This window comes from Poecilia mexicana, unplaced genomic scaffold (genome assembly GCF_051168715.1).
Source record: "Poecilia mexicana isolate PSO_F unplaced genomic scaffold, ASM5116871v1 scaffold_4, whole genome shotgun sequence".
NCBI classification, from domain to species: domain Eukaryota; kingdom Metazoa; phylum Chordata; class Actinopteri; order Cyprinodontiformes; family Poeciliidae; genus Poecilia; species Poecilia mexicana.
This window is the reverse complement of record NW_028263373.1, coordinates 4101503-4126563: the sequence shown is the minus strand read 5'-3', so window position 1 is coordinate 4126563 and position 25061 is coordinate 4101503. Positions and strand designations below refer to the sequence as shown.

General features: G+C 37.6%; 1 protein-coding gene across 1 annotated transcript in view; it reads left to right on the top strand.

The window, feature by feature from the left end:
* Positions 1-25061, top strand: part of cachd1 (cache domain containing 1) — an 83804-nt gene that overhangs the window by 8442 nt on the left and 50301 nt on the right. Inside the window, exon 2 of the mRNA XM_014992687.2 lies at positions 22641-22703. Coding sequence (XP_014848173.2) covers positions 22641-22703 — 63 coding nt within the window. The remainder of the gene's footprint in view (positions 1-22640; positions 22704-25061) is intronic.

Sequence of the window (25061 nt, the reverse complement as noted above, 5' to 3'; positions counted from 1 at the left end):
GAACTGATTTCAAGTTGAGATCCGATTACCAAATCAGCACAGGAGCCATTTCAGTGCAGAAGTCTCCAAAGCAACTTTAATCAAACCAGATGTCTGGCTTTTCCTTGACTGACATGAATGTTTTCCTTTCCGTCAAACTGAAAATGGCTGCCGTGACGATTTCCTTGTGTGAGGAATTTAGACCCTAACAGGTTTGGATTTTCCACCACAAGAACTAAAAACCAGTGACTTTTCTCAGAGGGAGGTTACTTAAGAAATATGATATTTTGTTTAATGCTTCTGCAGCATTTAGGGCCAACAAAGCCTTGATTTTTGTTAACATTTCGTCTGTGATTTGTATAAAAAGTTGAGTCGTTGTTTACTTATGTTTATAAATGTATGGTTCTGAAGAACAGAGTTCCTACAGTTTTAAAAACTATGGAATGGGTGTTTTCCAGGCCTGTTTAAGTATGGAAACTAACATCTCATCCCTAAAAGTTGTATCCATCCAGTGTGAATTAATTTTTCCTTTTTCTATCCATCGATATGTCTAGTTCTACATCCATCGATTGACCTGTTTTTTTTCCATCCATCCATCCATACATGCATACATACATTTTCTTTGAAGTTCTTGAAGATTCTACATTTAAAGGCAAGATAAAACTACCTTAAAATCCATCCATCCCTCCGTTTTCTTACACCCTTGTGCCTAGAGGGGTTGGGAGGGGTGCTGGTGCCTATCTCCAGGGACACATTTAGGGCGAGAGGTGGGGTACACCCTGGACAGGTCGACAGTCCATCATAGAACTACCTTAAAATGCAAGTATAAAATAACACTAAAAAATAAGATTTTGCAAATGTATGATGTTTGTCGTGGAAAATTTGGAAAAACCCTGAAAGCAGCTGTTTTAAACTACACTTAATTATACACACTTGTTCCAGATATGGAGCCTTTTGATTTCATTTTTATGGAACCAATTGTCTGTTTTTTATGAGCTAACTCACTGTTTTTTAAGTGAGTTTTCTTTTTTCTGATGCACCTCTCACCTCTATTTCTAGTTTTCTAGTTTTTGGTGTGTTCTGTCAGACTCCTGCAGGCCCTGCTGGTTGTGTTGCAGCAGAAACGATAAAACCGAAGGCCATCTTTTGGCCATGTGGGCCCATATTGAAAATGAAGGAGCTGAAAGGAGTGGGGGTCTGGTGGTACAATACGCATTTGGGGGGACAAGCAGCAGAATTTAGAGACCAGCTCCCTCCCCCAGACAAGTTGAATTTGTTGCTCTCCCATCCCCCTCACACACACACACACACACACACACACACACACACACACACACACACACACACACACACACACACACACACACACACTGCTGCAGAAGAGACTTTGCATTCTCGATGAGGAGAGAGTTGGAACTCCTACGGTGTAGAAGCACATTGGACTTCTTTTCCTCGCAGTTTTTTAACCCCATTTTTCTCTTCCTGCCTACGCCTGGTCTTTTTCACATTTTCAGTTCTAAGTTGTATACAGACACCTTTGAGGTTTCTGGAAGTTCCTTTCTGAGGTTCAAAGATTCATCCATAGTTTATACCCCCCTGGTTTTTTGTGAGAGAGTAGGTGCATATTCTCGGGTAAAGATGTGACCTTGCATATGCAACAGCAGCCTTCAGGGTTGTTCCCTTAGGCAGAAAGCAGTTCAGAGAACAGGAGGGAAAAAATGCTAAATTAGGTGAATGGGTTGGGAGAGGGAGAAGATTCAAAGAGATTTTGTGCAGCCGATCCAGTCTCTGCATAGCAGGCTGTCATATTGTGGAGTCTGAGACTCATGTATAAAAAACAGTCAGTGCAGTCTTTTGTCAGTTCCTGAGGAGCTAAAACACTACTGAAAGTTCAGGGTCACAGAGTCATGGAGGTCAGATCAGTTGATTTAACTTCTTTCTGCGCAGCCATTTATAAGTCTGCGGCCACATAGAAATTTAGCATCATGAAAAATATAAACCAGACTTTTACAAAGTGTTCAAACTCTTTTCTCTGACTGGTAGCTCATTGAATTGTTTAACAGTGTCAGAAAAATTCAGTGCTGCTGCTGCATGTTGACAACCACTCCTGCAGTGTGAATAAATTGTTGAACTGAAGTTCAACTTTACGATGTAGGGCAGAAACGGTGCCAGTCAGAAGTTTGTGCAGTGCATTGAAAGTTCAGATTCCCCATCAACACAAATTCAAAATTATACATAAAAGCCTGGGTTATGTTACATAGCTGCTTCATTCTGAATCAAGGTGGGGGTCCAACATCTCCTAGTTCATGTTGGGCTTGAGCTGTGATGGTTTCGTTTGTTTAGTTGGGTACTGGAAGTGTGTGGTTTCTTTGCAACTTTCTAAAGGACTTTTAAGCAAATATTGGGGTTACAATGGAGCACTGGTTTATGCTGGATAAGGGAACACAATGACAGCTACGTTCCCTAAATACTTGAGATTCCCTCTAAAAACACTTTCTACTGCCTAGTTTAATAGTTCAAACACAAAATATCCCCCAATATGCAGTATTGTGCACCTTGAGTGTGCCATTTTTTTTTTTAATAAAAATCAAGATTCTCATTTATTTACAATAAATAGACATCCTAAAATATATTTCGAAAAATACAAAATGGAACAAATATGCTTGCTGTTAGTGAGGGCAGTCACAATAAGCAATAAATCAATTAAATATGTGATTAATTAAAACAAGCTCAATTTCCATTTGCATGATTTATTGTTTTCCTCTTTTCTCTCTTTCTACCAAAAATTGAATGACAGAAGTCTTTAGTTTGGTGCTTTGATCTCAACTAGCCTTTTATTAAAGAACAACTTTGTTGTTTCTGTTTATATATTTCTGTTTATATATTTGATATACTTTGGATATTTAAAATGTCTTCCAATGTTCAATATTCATTAGAATTTAAAGGTTATTAATCTTTGACAATGTTGATGCATAATTATGCCATTACCATTATATTATTAGAAAATTATCTCAAAACAACATTGGGACAAGTTATCACCCAGCAAAATTTGTGAGATGATAGGCCTGCAATTTTGTAACTATGCTGGATGTCGTGACGTCACCAAGAAGCTGCTACTAAAGTGTTCAGCTGTTGTTTTCAGGCAAAGTGGAGCTGCCAGCTTCTGTAAAATAAATCTAGAGGTTTTATTTTCTTAAACCCTCATCAACAGTCTTCTTCACTGGCCCTAGTTATGCTTTGGTCTGTCTTCCACACCATCCTGATCATCTCCTGCCTCCTGGTGGTGTTGTCTTTGGGTGGTGGTATGTGGAATCGTGTCCTCTGCTGTTTCGTGTTTGCTGTTGTTTTTTTTCCTCCTTTCTCTACCTTTGAAGATGAATCAGTAGGTGACCTGTGCTGATCAGTTGAACTTTGCCGTCTCTGCCTGAGCCTCAGTAAGACGAGGCTGTTCTGAAGATGAAAAGATGTGCAGTGTTTGTATTTTGCTGGAGGAAAATGGCAAAGTCGGGGTGGGAGATGCAGCTTGCTAATTAGGAAGCAGAGAGGAGCAGTCGGGACTTTGAGTTTGAGATAAAACATAAGACGATGCTGAGTGTTCAAAATTCTGCAAAGGGGTGAAGTCACACTCTTACTCTATTGTTTTACAAATACACCAAAACACTTGACGTAAACAGACTCAAATTTCAGCATACAGAGCAGCTCCTGCTTGGATTAGCTATTGCTGAGATTTCTCTCGACCAGAAGTATTGCTCATATAATGTAGATGACCTATATGTAAAGGAAAATAAGCAAGAGAAAAGAACCATTCTGATTGTAGTTCTTAAAATTGATGTTTACACTGTAATTATAATTTTGTTTTTACAGTTAGTGTGAAAATGGTGCATAAAAATGGCTTATTTTAGAGAAAAATCCTAAGATTTTTCTTAGATTTTTCTTATCAAATTTATATAAGATAATGTCTTCTTTGACTAATACTCATCTCACTTTTACATTTCTGCAAGTTTCAGTGAAATAATATATTACTTTTAAGTATATGTAAAACGTTATTATACACACTTTGATGCCTGGCTAAGCTAGGTTGCCGTGGATATTTTGGACAAGTGTCAAGAGTGTAGAGATGCCATAGCTACCACACATAGGCTGCTGTGGAATATACACAGTTTCCCTTAAAATGTCTTAATGATGAGTGAATTGTAGGGTTATTCAATCTCATGCTCTGCACTGATGAAGATTCACTCACCTATGCATGTTAAATGCTTGAGGTGGTCCCTACAGTAGGGCACTAGCACTACTTTTTAAAGTAATTCATCTAATTATTATTTGGGTGCTTACTTAGAGACTGTTCTTGAATGTTCATTCACAGATAGCTGGTTTATAAGATTGACGGGGGATAAAAATAAGAATGCTGCTTGACTTACAAACTCGCTTGCACTGTCTTCATCCAGTAAAACAAACTCTAAAATTGATTCCTATATTGGATAAATTACACATTAAAGTACATTACATCTCCAAATCCCTAATTGTAAGTAATTTAAGAAATTAGTTCTGACTTCCTATTTGCAAGGTTTCTAAGTTAGCAGCCCAGTTTCGTGTCTTTTATCATCATTCGTAGTCTGTATGTCTGAAAGTTTCTTTCCCCAGATGATTAGCTTTGGCACCAGCATTGGCTGGTTGGTTTCATGCCAATTTTTCTCAGTCTTTCAAGCCCAGAAGTTGGCGGGTCATTCAGCTGGACTTGGCTTCTGGCATCTCTTGGCAGTGTTACTGGAAATCTTGCATCCCTTTTTGAACATTTGCTGGAACTTTTTTTTTTTTTTTAATTTCAGAAATGTTAAAATTTAGAAATGCAGAGTTTTAGCAAGATCTGTCAAAAGTAAATGTGTTGCCTCACCCAAAGAATTTTGTACTTTCTATTTTTTACCCTGGTGTTGATTGCTTTTGCTTACACAGCTACGGGAAAATAATTTGTGTGTGAAGGAAAAACAAGAACAAAATCTAACTGAGCAAAAATGATAAGAGGGAAAGAGCATACTGTAACTTGCTGGTTTGAAAAAGACAAGCCCAGGTCTTCAACGTTTAGTTGTCATTGTATTTGGGGGGTTCTTGTTTGGTTCTTTTTACTAAAAATAATACCTGTTCTTTAAAATACCACTTAAGTTCTCCAGGGCAGTAGAACTTAAGTGGTTTATCTGATGCAGAACTTAAACAGTAACTTGTGAGATTTGATTTTTCTTTTGTTGCTACTTATTTTTGAATCTCTTATATTATGAACTGTGAGTTGCTTGATTGTCCTGGCATGCACGCATTTTCATATCAACAGTCACAAGAGCTTGCTGTACGTCCACTTATGCCATTTTAGGACTTGTCAAGACTTCTTTTAACATCTTGTAGCCATCTTCCAGGGTGAACTTACTTAGACATCCAGAACTAAGCATGTCGGAAGTATTTTTGAATGCCCTCCACTTGGATACTATTTCTGGAGAGCAGAAAAGTTGATTACAGATTTTTTTTTTCAGTACCTCACCAGACTCAATGGTTGCTACAGCCTTCTTTCTGAATGACTCATATGGCCCTGTATTATATATCCATATGTGCTAACATTTTAGGAAAATGCACAGGCCGGTGTAGGATGTCCTAATTTTCCACATGACTACATGTCTCCATAATATTCAGATTTCTTTTTTGATATTTAAGAAATGCAGAACCATGCAGTTTGATTGACGCACTGCTGCAGCTGAAATGCCAAATGGGAGATTCTTCTTTGAGAGATTCAGTCATATGTCTCCTGCATATGTCGTGAGCGAAGCATTGTGCTCCCCTACTCGTCACATTTACGACAGCGAAGCCTTTTGCTATTTACATACCAGGAACTTGTGAATGTCCTTGGGGAACTCCTTTCCTCTGTTCGTACTCGGAATTCTGCACCCGGCAGCAATTGAATCGTGAATCTGAATGGGAGAGAGCTTTCCAATGTTTAGACAGCCCTGGAAAAAAACAACAAAAAAAACACTTGATGCATATTCAGCGGACAACCCCAACCCCATACACCCCTTACATAGTTGACATGCTGGTGCAGAGGCGCTGTCAACCACTCTGTGTGTAGTGTGTCTTGCTGAAATACCCCCAACCATGACATCTGTTTTAATTTTTGTGAGGAAAAAATATAAATTTATGTGCAAATTCTGGTAGCACTTAGCATAGCAAATTGATGCAAATTAGATAAATTGCTCTTATTCTGATAGAATATCTGTGTTTAGAATTTTTTTGTCTTTTTTATACAATGAATAGATTACATTTCCAGCAAAAGTTGTGTGTGTTAGTTGATGGGAATATTGACCCTGCATGATCCAAAACCCAACAGGTGTGCATTTCCTGTCCTTTATTTGCATTTTTTTTCTCCTCCACCTTTTTCCTTCTCGTACTTTGATCTCAATCCCAAACAGCAACTCTCTTTGATCTTTTCAAACTGATTGGTTATTTTTTCCCTCCTCCTATTTTATCCATAATCGTTATTTTTTTTTATAGCTCCCAAACTGTCCTTTCTTCCTCGTGTTTGCATTGGTCTTGTTTCAGGCAGATTTTGCTTTCTGAAACTAGAGAAAATTATATATTTTTTTCTATTTATGCCCATCCAAATGCATTTTGTGTATTTAGTTTGGTATCCAGTCCTCTTAGAATATTTGAATTTGCTTGAAAGAGTTTCTAGCATAGTGCAGATGTAGGCTGGTCTGCTGGGAAAGTGGCATTAAAAGGCTGTTTAATGTGTAAAGTTTAAATCTGTTACTCCTTCTATCTTTATAGACATATTGGTGTATTTATTTGCAAAACAGTCAACTGTTGCTTGATGTTTTCCCTCCTTGCTCAGCTCCCAGCTAACACAAATAATGTCTCTTGTTAATGAGCTCATGTCATAAAGACTAATGCTTTCTTACTCTAAAGCATATTGTTCCCTATGTTGCATCATTTCTTACCAGGAGTGATAAATTGAAAAATGTTCTGGCATTGCAGCTTTAAAAATTTAAGATGTACTGAAAGCTGAATTAAGTTACAAACTGCAACCAACTAAATACAACAATCTATCCCAAACAACCATGACTGCTGAATGCACGAAAATGCCTAAAACGTATTTGAATTTGACTTTGCTATCAGAACACGTTTTGTCTCAAGGTCTTGGTTTAAAAGTTTTTCTCTCTGTTTGGTGGAGTTGCGCTCTCATATAATGGCAACACAGTTTCGTTGTACACTTCTCAGGAGGAAACCATTTGACATGTTCTATATTCTCTTGAATGCCCTGAAGTAACTTTGACTGTATCATCTTTTCCTCTTTTATGTAGTTTATTGGTTTTAGAGTATTTCCCAGCTTTTCTTGTTCTTATGATTATTATTTCTATTAAAAATACAGATAAAAGTGGCTTGTGAGTTAAAATATCCTTTTTTTAACACATTTTTTGTTTTCTAGTGATTTTGTTTGCCTTCGCACAATCTTGCAATGTAATGCGCTGCTACAAAATTGAAACACGACAATTTTATAAGCATTTGGTAATGACTGTATATTGACTATAAGAGTGACTAAATAAACTGAAAATTGAGTTTGTGTATCTTGGCGTAATTTTTTGAACCCAATGCCATTTTTTTAGTGCTAGATTGCATAAGGTGAAGTTTCTTCAACCGTAGCGTCATACCTCTAACATTCAAACCTTAGCAACGACCACAATATTTACATGGCCTTGTGAATACATTTGAGGTAATGTATGTTCTTTCATTAGACAGTTTTTCTTTCGGTCAAGTAAAAACAGGCCAACAAAGATTATCAAGTCAAGGTTGCTGAAGTTGAGCTTTTCAAAGGTAAAACCTCTATTATATGACTCTTAATCCTCTTCTTGGTCTCCAATGATCAGTGAGTGGAACTTCCCTGAGAGTACATGTATTCGAACAAAGCCCCCTGTCTGCATAGAGACCTTTATAACACGCCAGACATGAGCTCATATCTTGCTCAGAAACCTGAGGAGACCACCCCAGGATTTTTTTCTTTCTTCCTGGTCTCCTACTTTTATGCTTCTTATCTCCCTACAATCTAAACATTCTGCTTTTTTCACGTGCTGTCCCCTAACGCTCGCCTGCATTTTGCCGTTCCAATGGTTAATCAGCCTAAAACAAGAACCATCTTTCAGTTTGATTGGATCCAGGCAGCATTTTTATGAGCTCCCTGCTCACTGGTTACTTAGCAGCATTTCTCTCAGAATATACACTGCTATTTTTGTCTCCTTGTGCTGAGAGCGTTGACGATTTATTTGTTCATCTCTATAGTAAAAGGTTCAAGATCCACATCTGAAAGCCCTTCCAGGTGTGATAATCCAGTGTGTGAGAGACATTTCAAAACATAACTTTGTTTTAATTCTTTGTCTCTACTTAGCATGTAGCATACTATCACAAAATATAATTACAGTTATAAATTGTCATATGAAAGTGAATTGAAAGTGTCTTTAGAGTTCATTTGTATCATTTTGGTCTCCAAAGTGTGGTGCTGAAAAAGTTTGAAAACTTGCATTGAAAATGCTTGAAAATAACTTGAATTTTACTGCGGGAAACAGATGGTTTGCATAAACCAGACCATCTGCATGAACCATCTAAGACTGTATAACTTTCTTTTTGCTTAGAGAGACACTTTTTAAACAGGAACTATATATCCGCAGTTTTATTGGTTCCTATTTGTTTGTATCTTTTATTTTTCCTCTGGACAGTGCTTACAGCCTATCAGTGATTGTTCTGTCACACACTTGTTGGTCTTCATTTGATATATGAAGTCCTGCTAAAACAGATGTTATGAAGCACAGGTAATGTTGTGGCCATCAAAATGTTCATGTTCTTGAGAACAACCGTTCTCAAGAACATTGGTGTTGCAATGATGTTGACCATTGTAACACCAAGTCTTGGTGTTGCAATGGTCTCAATTACATTTTTCCCGGTTTCGATCCAGGATGTCTTGGACTTTTTCTGAAAACTACAGCAGCAGTAACATCGTCTTTTACTGAAACAGACTTTGCAATTCCTGATTGTATTGAAATGCAACAAACGGCTTTTAGTTTTTATGTACTGAGGAAGAGAAAACAAGAGTTAATTCCTCTCCCTCAAACAGCTGCCTTCACTAGCTCTTCCTGTGGCTAATGCTAAGTTAGTTAACATTTAGTTGTAACAGATGTTTCTGTTTAGCTTATTAACTGCTTGTGAGACATTTTAGATGAGTGCCATGTAGCCAATGCTCTACAGTGATCCGAAACATACAGCCATAGCATGCAGTGGAATAATTTAGGTCAAAGTAGATTGATGTTAAAATCGGTGCTGGTTAACATTTATTTTAATTTCTTTTTCCAAATTAAGTATTTTTCTTTGTTATATTTTGACTTTTTCTAAAAGCATTAAACTCCACCATTACTTGGTCCATCCATTCTTGATTCCTTCCACCACACAAAGTCTACAATATTCAACATTATACATTGATATCCATTTTTATTGCCAACTTCAGTGATTTCATCCACAATTTCTGCAAGTGAAGTCATCATATGTCCTCAGTTTGAATGGCCCAGTCAAAGTCCAGAGATGAATTCAATTAGGAATCTGTGACAGAACCTGAAAATTTATCTTCAGAGGCTCTTTACCCAACGTCACTGAGTCGACAGGCAGCATAGGTCAAAAGGTTCAGACTGACCACAGACTAATTCAATATAATTGATCGCTGAAGTCTGTGTTAATCTTAAGACTGTGCAGGTAAATGATGTCTTTCGACCTTGTAACTCTACGTATACACTGTTTGTTGTTTGCGCGCCAAAGCAACAGTTGATGAGCCTTTTGATTGAGAGAACATTTCATGGTTTCCAAAGAAAGGCAGGATTTTCTCATTACTATGTGTTGTTGGAATAAGTTGACTGCTGTGTGTGAGGTTTTGTTTTCCTCCCCCTTTACTGCCTGATTTTTATCACCTTAATGGAAGTGCCTTGGTATGCAGCTTTGATCGCTCCTTCAAATCTTTTCACTCAGGCTCCACTTTAACAGCGAGTTGTTACTCCCATAATGCACCACAGAACTGGCGCTGCTACAGATGCAAGGTGTGTGCACGCTGTTGCTTCCAGGCTAAAATCAAGAAAGACAAATGTCAGATATTCCATTGGAAGCCTAAAAAGGTCTGCAACACATTTCTGAGAAGCTTTATTAACTTATACGGCCATGGATTTTGAACATATTTAATGTTTGTTCCGAGTTGCGTCACTGTATTAAAATTTGCTTTCATAAAGTTTTATTACATGCAATTAGTCTGACGCGATTAATGTGTGGTTGCTGTGGCCCGAGGCCATGTTATTTAACGATTGCATTACCTTGACTTCAAAGTGAAGGTATTATGTGGTGACAAGCATAAGGTAATGGCTTGTGCCCAATGCTCCTAACCACATGCACTTGACATTTGCTCTCAAGAAAAATTTGGAAAATAAAGTGTCATTCCATTTTTCTGTTGGTGTTATTGCTACATCCCTGTGGAGATTGTGTTGAAAAGCCTGAGATGACTTGGTGCAAAATAAATCACTGGTTGTTGGAGGTCCATTTGTATATTTGACATTTCCACATGCAGAGTACCGTTTGCACACAAAATACAAAACATAACAAGTAAATGTATTTGTTGAGAACAAATACATTTACTTTACGGTCCTGTTTATGCTTTTTGTCCTGTCATGTGGCTTTAGTATTGGTCTGCAGATCGCTCCTTCTCATGCTTCAATCTTTTGTTCTGCAATTAAGGCTCGTGAATTTTAATTTGTCTGTTCTTCTGTAGCACCTTCAGACCAGATTTTGTACTTCTATGACAAACAGGACGCATTGCTAACTTGCTCAGTAAAACACACAAGAACACACAGGGCTTTTTTGCAAGGTGCTTGCCTGCCATCAGTGGCAATTTGTGGTTCAGCGTTCTGTCAAAGGGCTTTTTATTTAGGCCGTGGAATTTAACCATCAACCACATTAAAATCCACTCTAACTTGTGAGCCTCTGCCAGTTAGTGTAATATTAAACTTTTGAGATGGTGCTCATTAAAAGTGTTTTTATGAGGCACAAAGGGATTTCAATCACTCTGGTAGATATGTCCATCATAATTAATTAACCCCCAGAGCTTCATGTATAAAGTGTTCTTGGCACTGTATGGGTTTATCAGCAACAGAACTTGCTTTTTAAGTGTATGGTGTCAAGGTTATATTCTGTTCTTTCCTCAGAAGAAAATAACTTTACCGTCTCTTGGAGTCATCCAGGGTATCATTCTTGACTTTTTGTACATCTGTATATCCTCCTGACATTTCTGACATTAGTGGAATATTGACAAAGTTTTGCACACATTTGTGATGGAAACGCAGCAACTGTCATGCTGGATAGTCTTTAAGTGATGTGTTTAATTCTATGCATATTAAAATGGATTGAGTTGATTTCACCTGGACTGCTTTATCATACCACTTTTGATTGATCATCAGATATCCAATTTGTTATTTTTGGCCTTTTAATGAAATGTCCAAGTATCATTTTTGAATTGTTCTAAAAGTGTTTCTGTCCTGTTTTTTTTCTTTTGTTCTGATGATGTTGGTGTCTGCTGTGTTTTTGGAACCACTTTCAGACTGAGGGTTTTATTTGTTGACTTTAGGTGCCACTTTCCATTTCAAGGATTTGACTGGTCCTCACAGACTGGTAAAGGCAACACAGTTTTAGTTGTTGGCTTTGTAGTGACTGTAGGCCATGAAAAAGATGCTGAACTATTCAGATTACACATCTTTGGCAATCATGTATTTTAGTTAAATAAAATGTGATTCTGTTGTGGGTAAAGTCATTCTAAGCCTCCAGTTGTGCATGCTTTTCTTCTCTTCACATGCAACTCCTCCCCACTTCTTCTCTCTCCACCTCACCGTCCTCCCCCCTTTTTTACCCTCACATGTGGAAAGCATTATATCCTGTCTGGTGGAGAGGGAGAGCAAACAACTCAGGCTGAGAGCCTCCTGGGGGAGGCATAGGGAGGTGCTGCAGAGGCTGTTGGGGTAGACGTGCTGGTGACTCTCCCTGGACCCTGATGGTGCAGTGTCAAAAGTGAGTCTTGTTTCAGAACCACAGCCCCACCAGCTGACAGGCTTCATCCTCCCACTTCACTGGAGTGGAGGAGACCCTGGTTGAATGAGGTGGTGGAAGATAAAGAAAGTCCAGTTTCTCCCAAAGTACTCACTGTGGTCGTAGATTAGAGGCAATACTTATTTATTTAAATGCACATGTTCATGTTTTCTACTCTTTATGTTTATGGCAGATTATTTTTTAACATTAGGTGATCCATCAAAATAACAGCCTATTCCAGTGCTTTCAAAAAAAAAAAAAAAAAAAAAAAAAATCAGTTCTTTTATTGGTTTTCTCTACAGGGCAACTCAAACGAGATCAAACTTGTACAAGAAGATCAGATTTTCATTAAAATGTTTAACAGCAAGACACAAGTGTTGCTATGCACATACTCTAGTCCAAAACTTAGTCCTTCTTTTTACATTCAGCAATAGTCTGTTTATAGCTAACGATACGCTCAGGAACATGGGACCTGCCACTGAAAGAAAAGTAGGATCATACAGCAGTTATACCCTGAAGGTCCAAAGTCACTTTCTACTTATGACTTGATAAGACTTTGTAGTCAGTAGTGAAAAGTCACAATTTTACTGCCTCTGAAGCATTAAAACCATTTAAGACATTGAACTTTAGGAATTCACTGTAAATAATTGACTTTACCCAAACCCTAGCCCTAAACCTAGTTGAACAGTAACAAGGAAAATTTGATGAAACTGTTATTGTGCGTTTGTGTCTGTGAGATAATTTGACATGTCTGACTGGGTTAAATATAAATGGAGATGAAGGGCAGTTCAACTTATACTAGCTGTTAAAACAAGTTTTGTTTTATTCACTGTATTGAAGAATCAAGTCACATTTTAGTGTTTGAGAGCACCTTTTATTGTTTGATGTATTTTATTTGACAGAATAAAATTTTAGACCAGCCTGAAGTATTTCCAAATATCACAATTTTTTCAAAATTATGATTTTCAATAAAAACAACATTCCATCAGACTCTTCCTACAGTCTAAATGCTTTTAATGAGATGTGAAAAACAGCTGAAGGAACTGGAGTTTCCTCTGGTTTTATTGAGGTTAGAGTTCTGCTGCACATTGCCAGCTGGCTGAAAGAAGGTTTCTATGATTTCTTCTCCTCTGATGATAAGAAATATAACAGCTTGTTAAACTATAAAAGTTAGAATAGCAAAACGAGATTAAAAACTTCCTCTAATTTTATTTGGGGGTTAATTTTTTCTTGTTTGTGTGTCAGAATAAGAGATGATTAATCTTAATGGAACTGTAATAATCTGCATATTTATACTAGCATTGTGGCAGTCAAAATAATTGCTGCGCGGCTTTAAATAAATGTAACTACATTTGTGTCAGATTTTTAAATAGAGATCCAATTGAACTGTAGCATATTCAACAAGAGAAGTAAATCAAGCCTATGCTACGTAGTGAATATTTTACATTGCTTCATTTTCTATTTCCAGATCAGATTATTTGAAAGTGTTCCAAGATGAACAAAAATTAGAGAATAAAAGCCCTCCGTTCGTACAGAAGAACCAGCATTTTCTTGTCCTTTTTGGCTGAGACTTTGGTGTTTTGTGAAGAGCGGGACCTCGGTGAGACACCACCAGAGGCTCACCAGAGAGCTTTGATGAGCATGAGGGACAGTTTTGCACATTAGTGTGCTGCTATGAGTATAAGGATTTATGTTTTTATGAGTTTGTGCAGTAAAGATTTGACATATTTTCCAAACAGCCAGTAAACATCCAAAAATAGATTCTCCACACATACACACTCACACACACTCACCACCAGCACCCAGACCATCACAGTAGGTGGGCTGAGGGTGCCTCAGGTGGTCGGTTGGGTCGATTCAAATTAAATTGACCCCCGTCACCCTTAAATGCAGCAGCAAGCAGTTGGTAGACACTGACAGCTTGTCATTTAATTAGCCAACCTTCTTCACAGTGTTGAGATTGAGACACGCTTAATTAGCTACAGTTTGGTTCCTCTCTGGCCATTATGGGTGAATATAGAAACTCTGCTGACTTGGTTCCATTTATTTGGTCGTTTTTTTTATGGTCCTGTCTAAATCTTGTTAAGATCTGGTTCTATCCTTAGGACCTAAACTTTGGAAATCCATGAAGATCTTGTTTGTGGCATATGATGAGCTTTAGTATCAGGTTTTTGGAAAGACATTTATTAGACACATCCAGGACTTTTTAGCAACTGCACAATCTGCGAGTATTTGATAATTGCACAAAATATGTAATTTCTCACTGCATCTGATAAACATTCCTCAAAACTTTTAATGTCGCCTGAAGATAAAAACACCAGATTGTGGAATCATTGAAGCAAAAATATCAGCACTGCTGTCCGAGCGTATTTCTGCATAAAACATGGCGCCTAACTCAATCACACAACACATCTGTACGAAACCGTTCCACCGGGACCTGCTGCCTCAACAAGATGACGCAAAATTTGTCATGTGATCACATCAATAAGAGCTGATATCAACACTTCTGATAAACATCACTTTCACTGGGTAGAAGTACAGAAGTATTGCACCGAGTTACATTTGATATCGTTGTGAAATAAACCCTAGAAATGTATCTTTCTCCTGGAGTTCAGTGCAACTTCACCATAAAAAAAAACTGCAAAGGGGAGGCAGTTATTTCTACACTGTTCTATTTTTATTATTATTTTCATTACAAATACAAACAGTTTCATTCAGTTCTCCTCTCCCAAGTGCCCGCTTCCTGACTTTTCTTTGTAGTGTTTAGGAAAAAGAAAATGGAGACAGGAGAGGAGGTTGGAAAAGAAGACATGGCAAAGGTCTACAAGAAAAAGGAGGAGGGAAAAAAAACATGCACATCAGAAGTGAAGCTCTAATACTGCACCCTTGGCTTCCAGGCCTTTGTAGTGCAATGAGCAAGGAGTTGGTTTGGAGGGGGGCAAAGGAGGGGCTACACCAGGCTGCGCACCAGCAGCAGCAAGGAAGCAGCAGTTTGTCTCATGGGCTTCAGGTTTTCATCTTTGTTGTGTGCAAACCAATTTTTGAGGCTCTACATCTATAGAACAACTACTCATCAATCTCTTGCAGTGAAAGAGCTTTCACACATTAGGTTTGCACATTTGCCTAGTACTAACACGTTTGTACGTAAATTCAGCCAAACCTAAGTCATACTTTTTGGTTCATACATGAACCCTGACCCAGTGAAGCCCTGGAGACAGGATTAGTGTGGGTGTGCTGGTGTAGGAGGGTGGTGTGCACAACCTGCTGACTGGCAACTGAAGAGTTAATAGGTGTAGCTTTAAATCTGCCTGATCTCTGCTTCTGTTTTGCTTCCCCCCCCCCCAATATTGTCATGTATTTCCTTGTAGATTGTAGTGAGTGCACTACTGTCAGCCATGGCATTAGGTTATGTTCTTATAGTATAACCTTAAGTAAATATGTAATTCTTCCAAAGTATTTATACAAGATTTAAAACTAAAATGTGTAATGTAGAATTATTCCTTCTATTGCAATAATTACCGTTAGAGAGTTGGATTATACAGTGTTCTTTTGATACGAACGTCTAAAAATACAGAATAAGATTTATTCTCATTATTCTCATTGTGCATAATATAAATGTTGCCGTTTCATATAGTTATAAATATCTAGCTGGTGAATTAGTCCAGCCCAACAGTCGTGTTTGCAGCCTGCAGGTGGCTTCTTAAATACACACACCACTCATAGCTTACTAACGGTCATGTTGAAACCGTGTTTGACTTGAAAAGAGACGCTCCTTACGTTTCCACACCGTGACAGCCTTTTTTGTGACTGAGGTTTTTTTCAAACAGATGCATTTGTCTGACTTGTAAATGGAAAATAAGCATGCCGACTGTGCTCCCCCCCCCCAGCCAGCCGACTCATTGTTTGCATAAACAGGTTTAAGGAGGAGGATGCCCTGTGCTTATCTATCTATGCTCTACTATTGGGGAAATTTTTTCTCACTCATACTTTCTCTGGCATCTCTGGTATGACATGAATGTTTTGGAACTTTTGAATAACCTTAAAGCTTGAAACCAGTAACTTGCCCATGCTTATTGACGAGGAGTGTAACCATACATAAAACTCACAAGTCAACATACGATACTGAATTCACGAGAACCAGGCGAGATTTTAATATTACTTTATAGAAAATTTCCAAAGTCAAATTTATGCTGCAAAAAAGTCCTTCATATGACATTTTTTACAATTTTACGACAAACTTGACAAACTCCCACTTATTGTTGAATTCTATTAAAGAATTTAAAACTTTTTGGACATTTTAGCAGTATTGAACCTGTAGCTTTTTAAAACCTGTCCTTATTGCTAAAACCTGTCTTACATAATGACTAATGTACGCCAACAGAAAAGAATACAAAGTAATAGCATAAAAAGTTGCCGTTAGCTAATGATTTATCACCTTCATGAAGAGGTGTCCCAGACTGCACTGGAACATGTCGACCAGTGCTAATTATAGCTTAGAAATAAGCACAAAGATAACACTCTCATCTGGCAGCACAAATAAGTTCATGAAAACTATATTTTCATCTTGCCCTGATTTTATTTGTTTTTTTCTCTTCCTCGACAAATTAAACTGGTGACTGTATCATCAGTTTTCACTGTTTCAAAGTCTTACATCAAACAAAATGGTGTAGATGAGCTGAAGTGGTAAATAAATTAATGTGTTGCTGTCTTGACAACAAACACAACCCAGGTTTTGTGAACTACAGATGTTGGTTTTTGGTTTTGGAACTCGTAGGATGAACTTTCTTTAAAGTTGAGCCATTCCTGCAAACAATTCAGCTGTGGCTGGGATTAACCTCAAGCTGGATGGATTTAAAACTGGCCTAATGAGACAAAAAAAGGCCCGTTCTCTGTGATCAATGTTTGAATGCATTGCTTTGGAGCTTAGTTATCAGAAAGCTGCCCATTTTAGATCAGGGAAGCTTTTAAGCTCACTCTTTAAGACTCTCTTTTTAACTTGGCTTTAGAGGCCAAACTATGACATTCTTGGAGAGCTATGGTGTTCTCATTATTATGGTCCTGTTACGAACTGATTTTGTTGCACGTCTGCAAAAATAACCATGTTTCCCCACACTGACTTTCAAATTATTTCACAAGAACAACAAATATGTTGCCTTTACCTTCAACATATTTGAATACAGTCACTGATTTTCCAATAAGCAGAAAGACTGAATCTGAATTTTATTGGCATTGTATATGACCACCACAAAGTAGTGCATGATTGTGTAGAGGAAGAAAAAAAGGTTTACAGTTTGATTCCTTTACTCCAATACCCCCAAATATATCTAAACCACCAAACACCTGTGTGCAATTTTATCTCAGTATCAATCATTCTTTGACAGCATCATAAGTTTTCAGGATGGGGGCAGGGGGGTAAATGCATACCCAGAAAAAAATCTGGTTTAGGGTTGTAAATGACTTCAGACTGAGTGGTTTAGATGAAAACATATTCATGTATTCATGGACTTTTAAGATTTTTTTTTAATATAAGAAAACCATATTTCATTTTTGTTTCACTTTATAATTATGTGCTGGTATATCACATGAAATCCCAATTGAATACAATGGAGTTTGCAGAACTTGATGCAGTGTGGAAGGACTCAAGTGGTGTGAAGACCTTCACAAAGGCAGTGGAGCTTCCATTTTCCCAGAAATGCTTGGCAGTGGTTTGCACAGAAAAGTTTGAATATGCTCCGACACCAACAGTTTTTGGTGTCCTTGTTTGATTACGGGTCACGGTAGCCCACGGGGCCCCAGTGGCTCAGACAGCCCCAGGCCTCTCAGGTTTCAGAGGCGAGCATTCCTCGCTGACTGCTCTGTAGCTGTGAAAACCGCAAAACAGCTCCAACAACAAACACTCGAGGCGATGGGGCAAAGGCAGCTAACCTGTGGCTAATCAACAACAGGAGTTTTCTCACTCTTTTTTTTTTTCTTAAAGTTTGCTGAGTGCATGGAAGAATTGAGAGCTCTTTCCTCAATTTCCCCCTCTTCTTAAGTATGTGTAGTTTTAAAGTTTAAAAACGCATAATTCCTTCTATGTTGTGGCAGTTCTGCTGGAATTTACTCCTTGCAAATAACTCTGTAGTGAAATGTGGTTTTACCTGTGTGTGAGTAAAACATGATGAAGCATGATATTAACTTAGTATCATGAAATGATTGCACAAAAAACGGCGATGGTAAAGATGACGAATAGTCAGATCGGTTTGTATTTCTCTTAGTATGTTTGGGAGACTAACATACTAACTAGTTTGTATTTGTGCTCTTAATATCAGTTAAATACTGAATGAAATGGGCTGAGGATATTGTTTTAGACAGGATTGTGGGGACTTTTATGATGTAAATTAAATTTACTGCTAAATTTGTGAGTTTTCAGTGAATTAAAAAATATGTAATAAAAATATCTACCTTTTATTGTAATTGGCAAATAAGATTATTGAACGCCAAATTCTTGAACTTCTGTTTGACCGCTGGTGTTAAAACAATTACACTTGCGTTGTGTTTTTGTGTCTATTAAAGTTATTGTTGTAAAACTGAGGGAGTGGACAAACTCCATGTCCACATTATCATGTAGTCTAAAGACATTTAGTCTTGCTAAATTACCGATTGAAATTCATTTGCACAGTTGTTTTTATAAAAAAAAAAAAAAAATGTCAGGAGACATTTTGTGGACACTTTGACATTGCAGCTTTAAGTAATGATTATTGGTCCTGGTGAGTAATCTGTCAATATATTTCAATTAATTTATAAGTTAGTTTATAATTTCTTAAGTCTAAATACTGATTGCCTCTACATTATCAAACACGCTCACTGGTCATTCATGTAGCTACAACCCTCTTTAGCTTATAAAACTGCCCTAGTTATTTATCAGCGTTGTGTTTTTTATTTACGTGCTGGGAAATTTAACAAGCAGAAATTGGAAATGGTGTAAAAAAAAGACGGTCATGGACCATGCTCTGAAAGTTTTTCTCTATTTTTTTTTTCTTCCATGGTGTTATAGATGTCTGCATATTGTGGATCATATTTTCTACTGAAAACCATTTCAGTATCACATCACTAAAAATCTCCAGAGCAGTTGAGATTTAAGGGCGCTCCAGGTTAGTGCGGTGTATTTGAAGTTGTTGCTGGCCCTCTGGAATGTGTCTACAAAAGGTGTAGACAGACAGCAGGAAATGGCTGCACAGTAGAAACCAGACAATTTAGGGCTTTGTGTGTGATGGTTCAGCCTCGAGTGAACCACCTGCCTACCTGCTGCCACAACACAAATGTTAGTTTTTCCTCTGTTTGTAGCTTCCACAGAGTGCTACTGCCTGGGCTTGAGAAAACTGTGTACATAGCTGTGCATTAGAGTCCATTTGAAGGAAAGCATGCTTGTTATTGTATGTTTATGTGTCACAGCAGGTGCACATTTACCAGACGGCTCTGGGCTTTCTGAGCGGTAAGGTCATACCAGGACTCATTTTCTCCAGGTCTGAATGCTCCACTCCTGCTTCCTGCTCACTTAGTATACATCAGGGGCTTCTAAAACGCCTCAGCCTGCAAGGTAAATGTGGAAATGTAACATCACCCTGTGAGCCCAGCTAAAGAAAACAGTCGATCTGTGCTGGAGCTGGACGACACTGAGGTGACACATTTTCGATGTCAACCAGGGAACTTAAGGAAAGGACTATGATGTCGCAATAATTTTGGGGGGGGGGGGGGGTTAGCAGTTGAGGTCATTGCTTACCTTTTTAGTATTTTTAAAAATCGGTCCAGTTTGTGCAAAAAAGAAAAAAAAAAAAGTACTACTTAGGTTTTTGTTTATTTCCAATGTTTTTTCCCCCTGATTTTATGTAATTTCAAGTGTAATTTCAAGTTATTTCTGGAGCAAATGTTTGAGCTGATTTTAAGCAGCCTCCTACATCATCTGGATAAAAATGTTTTAATGATTATTACAGCCGTATGGAAATCTAAGTACAGCCTTAGTAGTTTGTTGAACTACATTTAGCTGTTACACCTTAAAGTAGTTTATTTCTGCGTTACATCCGTCAGTTTCTCACTATGCTGTGTAGAAATGTTGCCTCCCTCTGTTTTTGCGGCATTCTCTAAAGGTCCCACTGCAGAATTTCATTCCAGTTGAAATCTAAGATTTTAAAACATTTATTCTTTTGTTTTTCAGTTATTGTTCTGTAGATTTGTTGCTGTGCATGGACTTAACAGATGGTCTCAAATAAATGCTTAAAAAGAGATCCAGATCATAAAAATGATTCACCTGTCAGGTTTTACATTTTGACTGATAAAGGTTTTATTTTGTCATTTTAAGCAATGTGCTTCAGGTGCTTTACTTGTAGTAGGAGTTCTGTATCTAACAGAAAATGAGGGACTCTCAATGTTTGTACACATTGGGGACACAATATGTCCCCAATGTGTTTAATTTTCTTTAAAGTCAAGAAGTGCATCGCAATAGATGTTGAATGAGGTGTTTATTGACTGAAAATGGTGTGTGTTCTTACTCTTTATTTAGAAGAAAGAAAAAAGTAACCCTGATTCTTCTGTATTTGACCTACTGATCACAGGTCAGATTGGATTAAAATCAGACTATTCCGACCTCCAGCAACTGATTGGTGCATTTCCAATTACAAATGTTCAGTAAAGCGACATTATTGTTGGGACTGATACGCTTGCCATAACTTAATGGATCATCTAAGATTCCAGTGATCTAAATGATAATACATTTCCTAATCAGTGGCTGTAAGTATCAGTAATTGTAAGTTACGTTGGACAAAATGATCACAAGGACTGATTCCGGACCAGCGACTGGACTCATTATTCAGCCAACAGTTGGTCGGTTGAGGGAACTATTTTACCTCGGACTTTTCTCAGTATCCAGCTGGAAAGGCAAGCTCATTAGTAGCTTCTTCTGCCAGTTTACTTGGCATCCATAATTATTGTTATCAAAGACTTTTAGTTGGCATGTGTTCTTTTCAAACATGACTATTCCTAATTATTGCATTTTCACCAACCATGAATTCATATTATGAACTTTCTTCAAAAATATGTGGAGTTCATCTAGTAAGAGTTTCTTTTGCCGTGCTAATTTATTGACACACAACCTCATTTTTACATCTGCTTAAACCTAAGATATATGTACAAAAATTGACTTTATACTTGTAATACTTCAATATAACTGATGAAAAAGTCTCCAGGTAGCATTGTGTCGACTCTTTAATTTCAGAGACTGTAATCTTGACATTGTCCATGCATTTTCGAACAATATTGTTAAAACATAGACATTTATATAGACACTGGTGATAAAACATTGATGTATTCTGGCTGTAACAACTCTTTTTTTCATGTTACAATAAAGACATGATTTATTAAAAAAAATACATACACACTACCTTCAGTTGGAGCACATTGTGCAGGAATTATGGTACCATCTGCTGTAAAATATTTCATGTTGATAATGTTCTATTTGGTATTAATGTGATGTTTTATTTTAGCCTTTAATTAAATCAATCAACATTTATCTGTATTGTGTTTTACAACATGATTGAATGTATTTTTTTTATTTATTCATTGTCTACTTTATGAAAATGTTTATATGTCTTAAATATGTAATATCAGGAGGTTACTCAAAGATTTCAGTTTGATTAGGAGTTAAAATCTGTCGCATCATAATGTGAACTGGAAATTGATTATTTATATTTAAGGTAGAAGTGATTTAAATTTTACAGCAGATTTGGGAATTTTGGACAGCATTCCTATAAAATGTATGATTGATGGACAAAAAATGGTTTACTGGTATAAAAAGAAAGTATGAATTCCCAAAATGGCAACACATGGATTCAAACACTGTACTAAAACAGTTTATTCAGCAGTAAGCGTAAATTTAAGGTGGAAAAAAAGGCAATGTCAGATGTACCATGCAGACTAATTTAAAGACTGATAAACTGTATTGACATGACAAGTGTAGGCTCAATTACAGTGCCCTGAAGGACACCTTTTAATCTCATCATTTAATTTTAAGGGACCACCTAAGTAATGTGAATTGGTATTGGTGCATGAATCTGTTTCAGTAACAGAGTTAAGTCTTGTCGTTCCTGAATTTCAGAGAATATTGAATATGGAAAACAACTTGGCATGCAGGTGGAGTGATGCATCAATGGCATTTTGACAAACATTAATGTAGATTGGACAAATTCAATATAATTGATGTATAATGTTTATGGAGGAGACCTTAAATAAAATGAGTTGCTTAGATGCATTTCTTAAGCTACATACTTCACTCTATAACCATGGGATTCAAATTTTTACATGACGATAAACATCGGTCATCAGCACAGAGATGGAGATGTATCACTAACACTCTGCCTTAATAGAGAGCCTTGATGGTCACTCTTAATTAAGTTAGTCCTTTCTGGCCAGGTTTTATAGGTGCTGGTCTCCAGTCTTTACCTGGTCCAACCTCATTGTCTCTGCTTTCTCTCTCTCTCGCTCTCTGTCTCTCTCTCCAGAGGATTTTCAACTCATTCGTGTACACAGAGAAGACATCAAACGGAGAGACAGAAGTTCAGCAGGTGAGTAACAAAGACCTCTGCTGTGTGTGTGTGTGTGTGTGTGTGTGCGCGCGTGTGTGTATGCGCTCGTTCTCCTGCTTGTCTGTGCATGCATGTGCCATGGTGAATGTCTGTGGTCTTGTGTAGCGTTCACTTCAGCAACACTGAGGACAGACACCAGGGGGTTTATTAAAATTCAATATCTCCTGTCCCTGCGGCTTTGAAGTTTGGTAACTTATTTATTTCTTTTTACTCCTCTGTCGCTGGCTATCCATCCCTTTCCGCTCCTCGTTATAGTAAGAGCGCAAAGCTTTGGACAAACCGTTAGGAAGACAGATGAGCTGTTGCTAAAATGAAATGCTTTTTTTTAATCATCTCCCTTCTACCCAAATGTCAAAATTTTGTGCCACATTTTGGATTTTACTGTGGAAAAAGAAATCTACTCTGGGTTTTTTGGCACCCTGTGTCAAATCTAACATAATTGAGTGCAGACACGGTGTGTAAAAGTGTGTGTTTGTGTTTGCTTTTCTGCGTCAGGGATCTTGGAAAAGTGACAATGTACACCACAGTGGTAAACAGCCACCAGCAAGAACAGACAGGTTGACGATTGTTTGCATTTCTCCGGTGACTGTGTCTCTGTTTGTTTCTATCTGTGTCAGCACATGGAAGTGAGTGGAGTACAGTGTCTCGCACCTTGCTGGTATTTAGTATTCCAGTGGCAGCTGAAACTGATTTTAAAGCATTGTTTTGTGGTGTAACACATCACAAAATACAACGTTAAAACACTTCCCATTATATTTTTAAATGAGCATCTTTTTTTTTTGTAGACTCCAGAAGTGAAGTTGCTCAGTCTGAGACTTGAAGTATTTATTTCAGCGGCCAGCCTAAATGGTGCCCATAAATTCTCAGCGTAACCCTCCTGAGGTTGGCTCCAACTACTTCAGATTATAGCTCTGACATAGTTGGCTCGCTCTCGCTCTCTAGCAGAGGGGCTGTGTCCCTGAGCCAAGGCGAGGTTCAATTAGGAGAGTATCTGCAGAGAAACAGTTGAGATGGGAGAAAGCGAAGAAGAGCAACAGACAAGGATCCACAAAAAGGAGCCACCGGCATCTTCAGCGAGGCTGTCCTCATGGAAATTCATTATTCAGACTGCTGTGCAGACATCTGTCCCTCTGTAACGACAGGCTCTCTCTCTCTGTGTCCGTCTTTGTCTCACTATCCTGCTCATTGACATATGCTGTCAAATCGTTAAATTTAAGCAGGTTATTTGCATTGAGGAAAATAGAATGAATTTTAAATTTGCTTTAATCTTCTTAAAGCCATAGTTGTAAGGGCAACTGGATCACATGCTGTCTGTGCTCAGGCGACGGTAATAAAAATGGATTAGGCACTTGTTGCATCTCCATATGTAGTTGGAAGATCTTTTCCCAGCTTAGAAAATTCTGCCATACCTTTAATTAGAGATGCACCGATCCAGTATTAATATCTGTAATATCTGTATCAGTCCCTGTGTAGGAATAAAAACTTAATTGGGTATCGATGACAATGTGCATGATCTGCACAACAGTCTACGCGTTGTGCTCTGAGCGATGTTCACTTTATTCATTTTAAAATACATTTAGAATTCCTAAGTGCACTTTCGGAACCATTTCAAACGTTAGTTGTGGTTCATTTTTTTGTTTGACCTTGTAGTCAACCTGTTATTTGTGTTAGTTTCTTTATTTATTTTACATTGACTGTTATATTCCTAATTGCACTGACTGAACAAATTAAAGTTATGTTGGTTTTACATGTTTGACTTGGCTTGTGAAGCTGTTGATTGTACTGGTCCTTACCAAGTAATTGTACTCTGTTTAAAAAACAAAACAAAAAAAAGAACGATTTTAAGTCAATTCAGCACATTTTTTCTGTATTGTATCAGCCGATACCACCCTTCAGACACCTGTATCGGTATTGGAAAAGAAAAAAGTGGATCATTGCATCCCTAACTTAAATGCATATATGCTCAATGAGACTTTATGTACCAGCATTATTTGTGACACTGTTCTTAGTGCAGTTTGGGAACTCCACTAAGAACAGTGTTTACTCTGTGGCTAAATGACATCAAAACTGTCGAAAGCATAGGGCTGTTTGTTTATGGAAATATAATTGCCTTGATTATTGTTGCCAATTTCAGAATTATACGTACTTGTCACGATAGATCGAGTTTGGAAATGCACTGTATTTGTTCCATTAATCTTACTTGCTCACTTCATAAATGCAGCGTTTTCTTTGATTATTGTTTATAAGTGTCTCATGTTTCGGTTGTGGTCTGTTCTTCCATATGTTGCTTCAAAGAAAGCCATAGCCTTGATTGATTGAGTCACGCACACAGGTCAG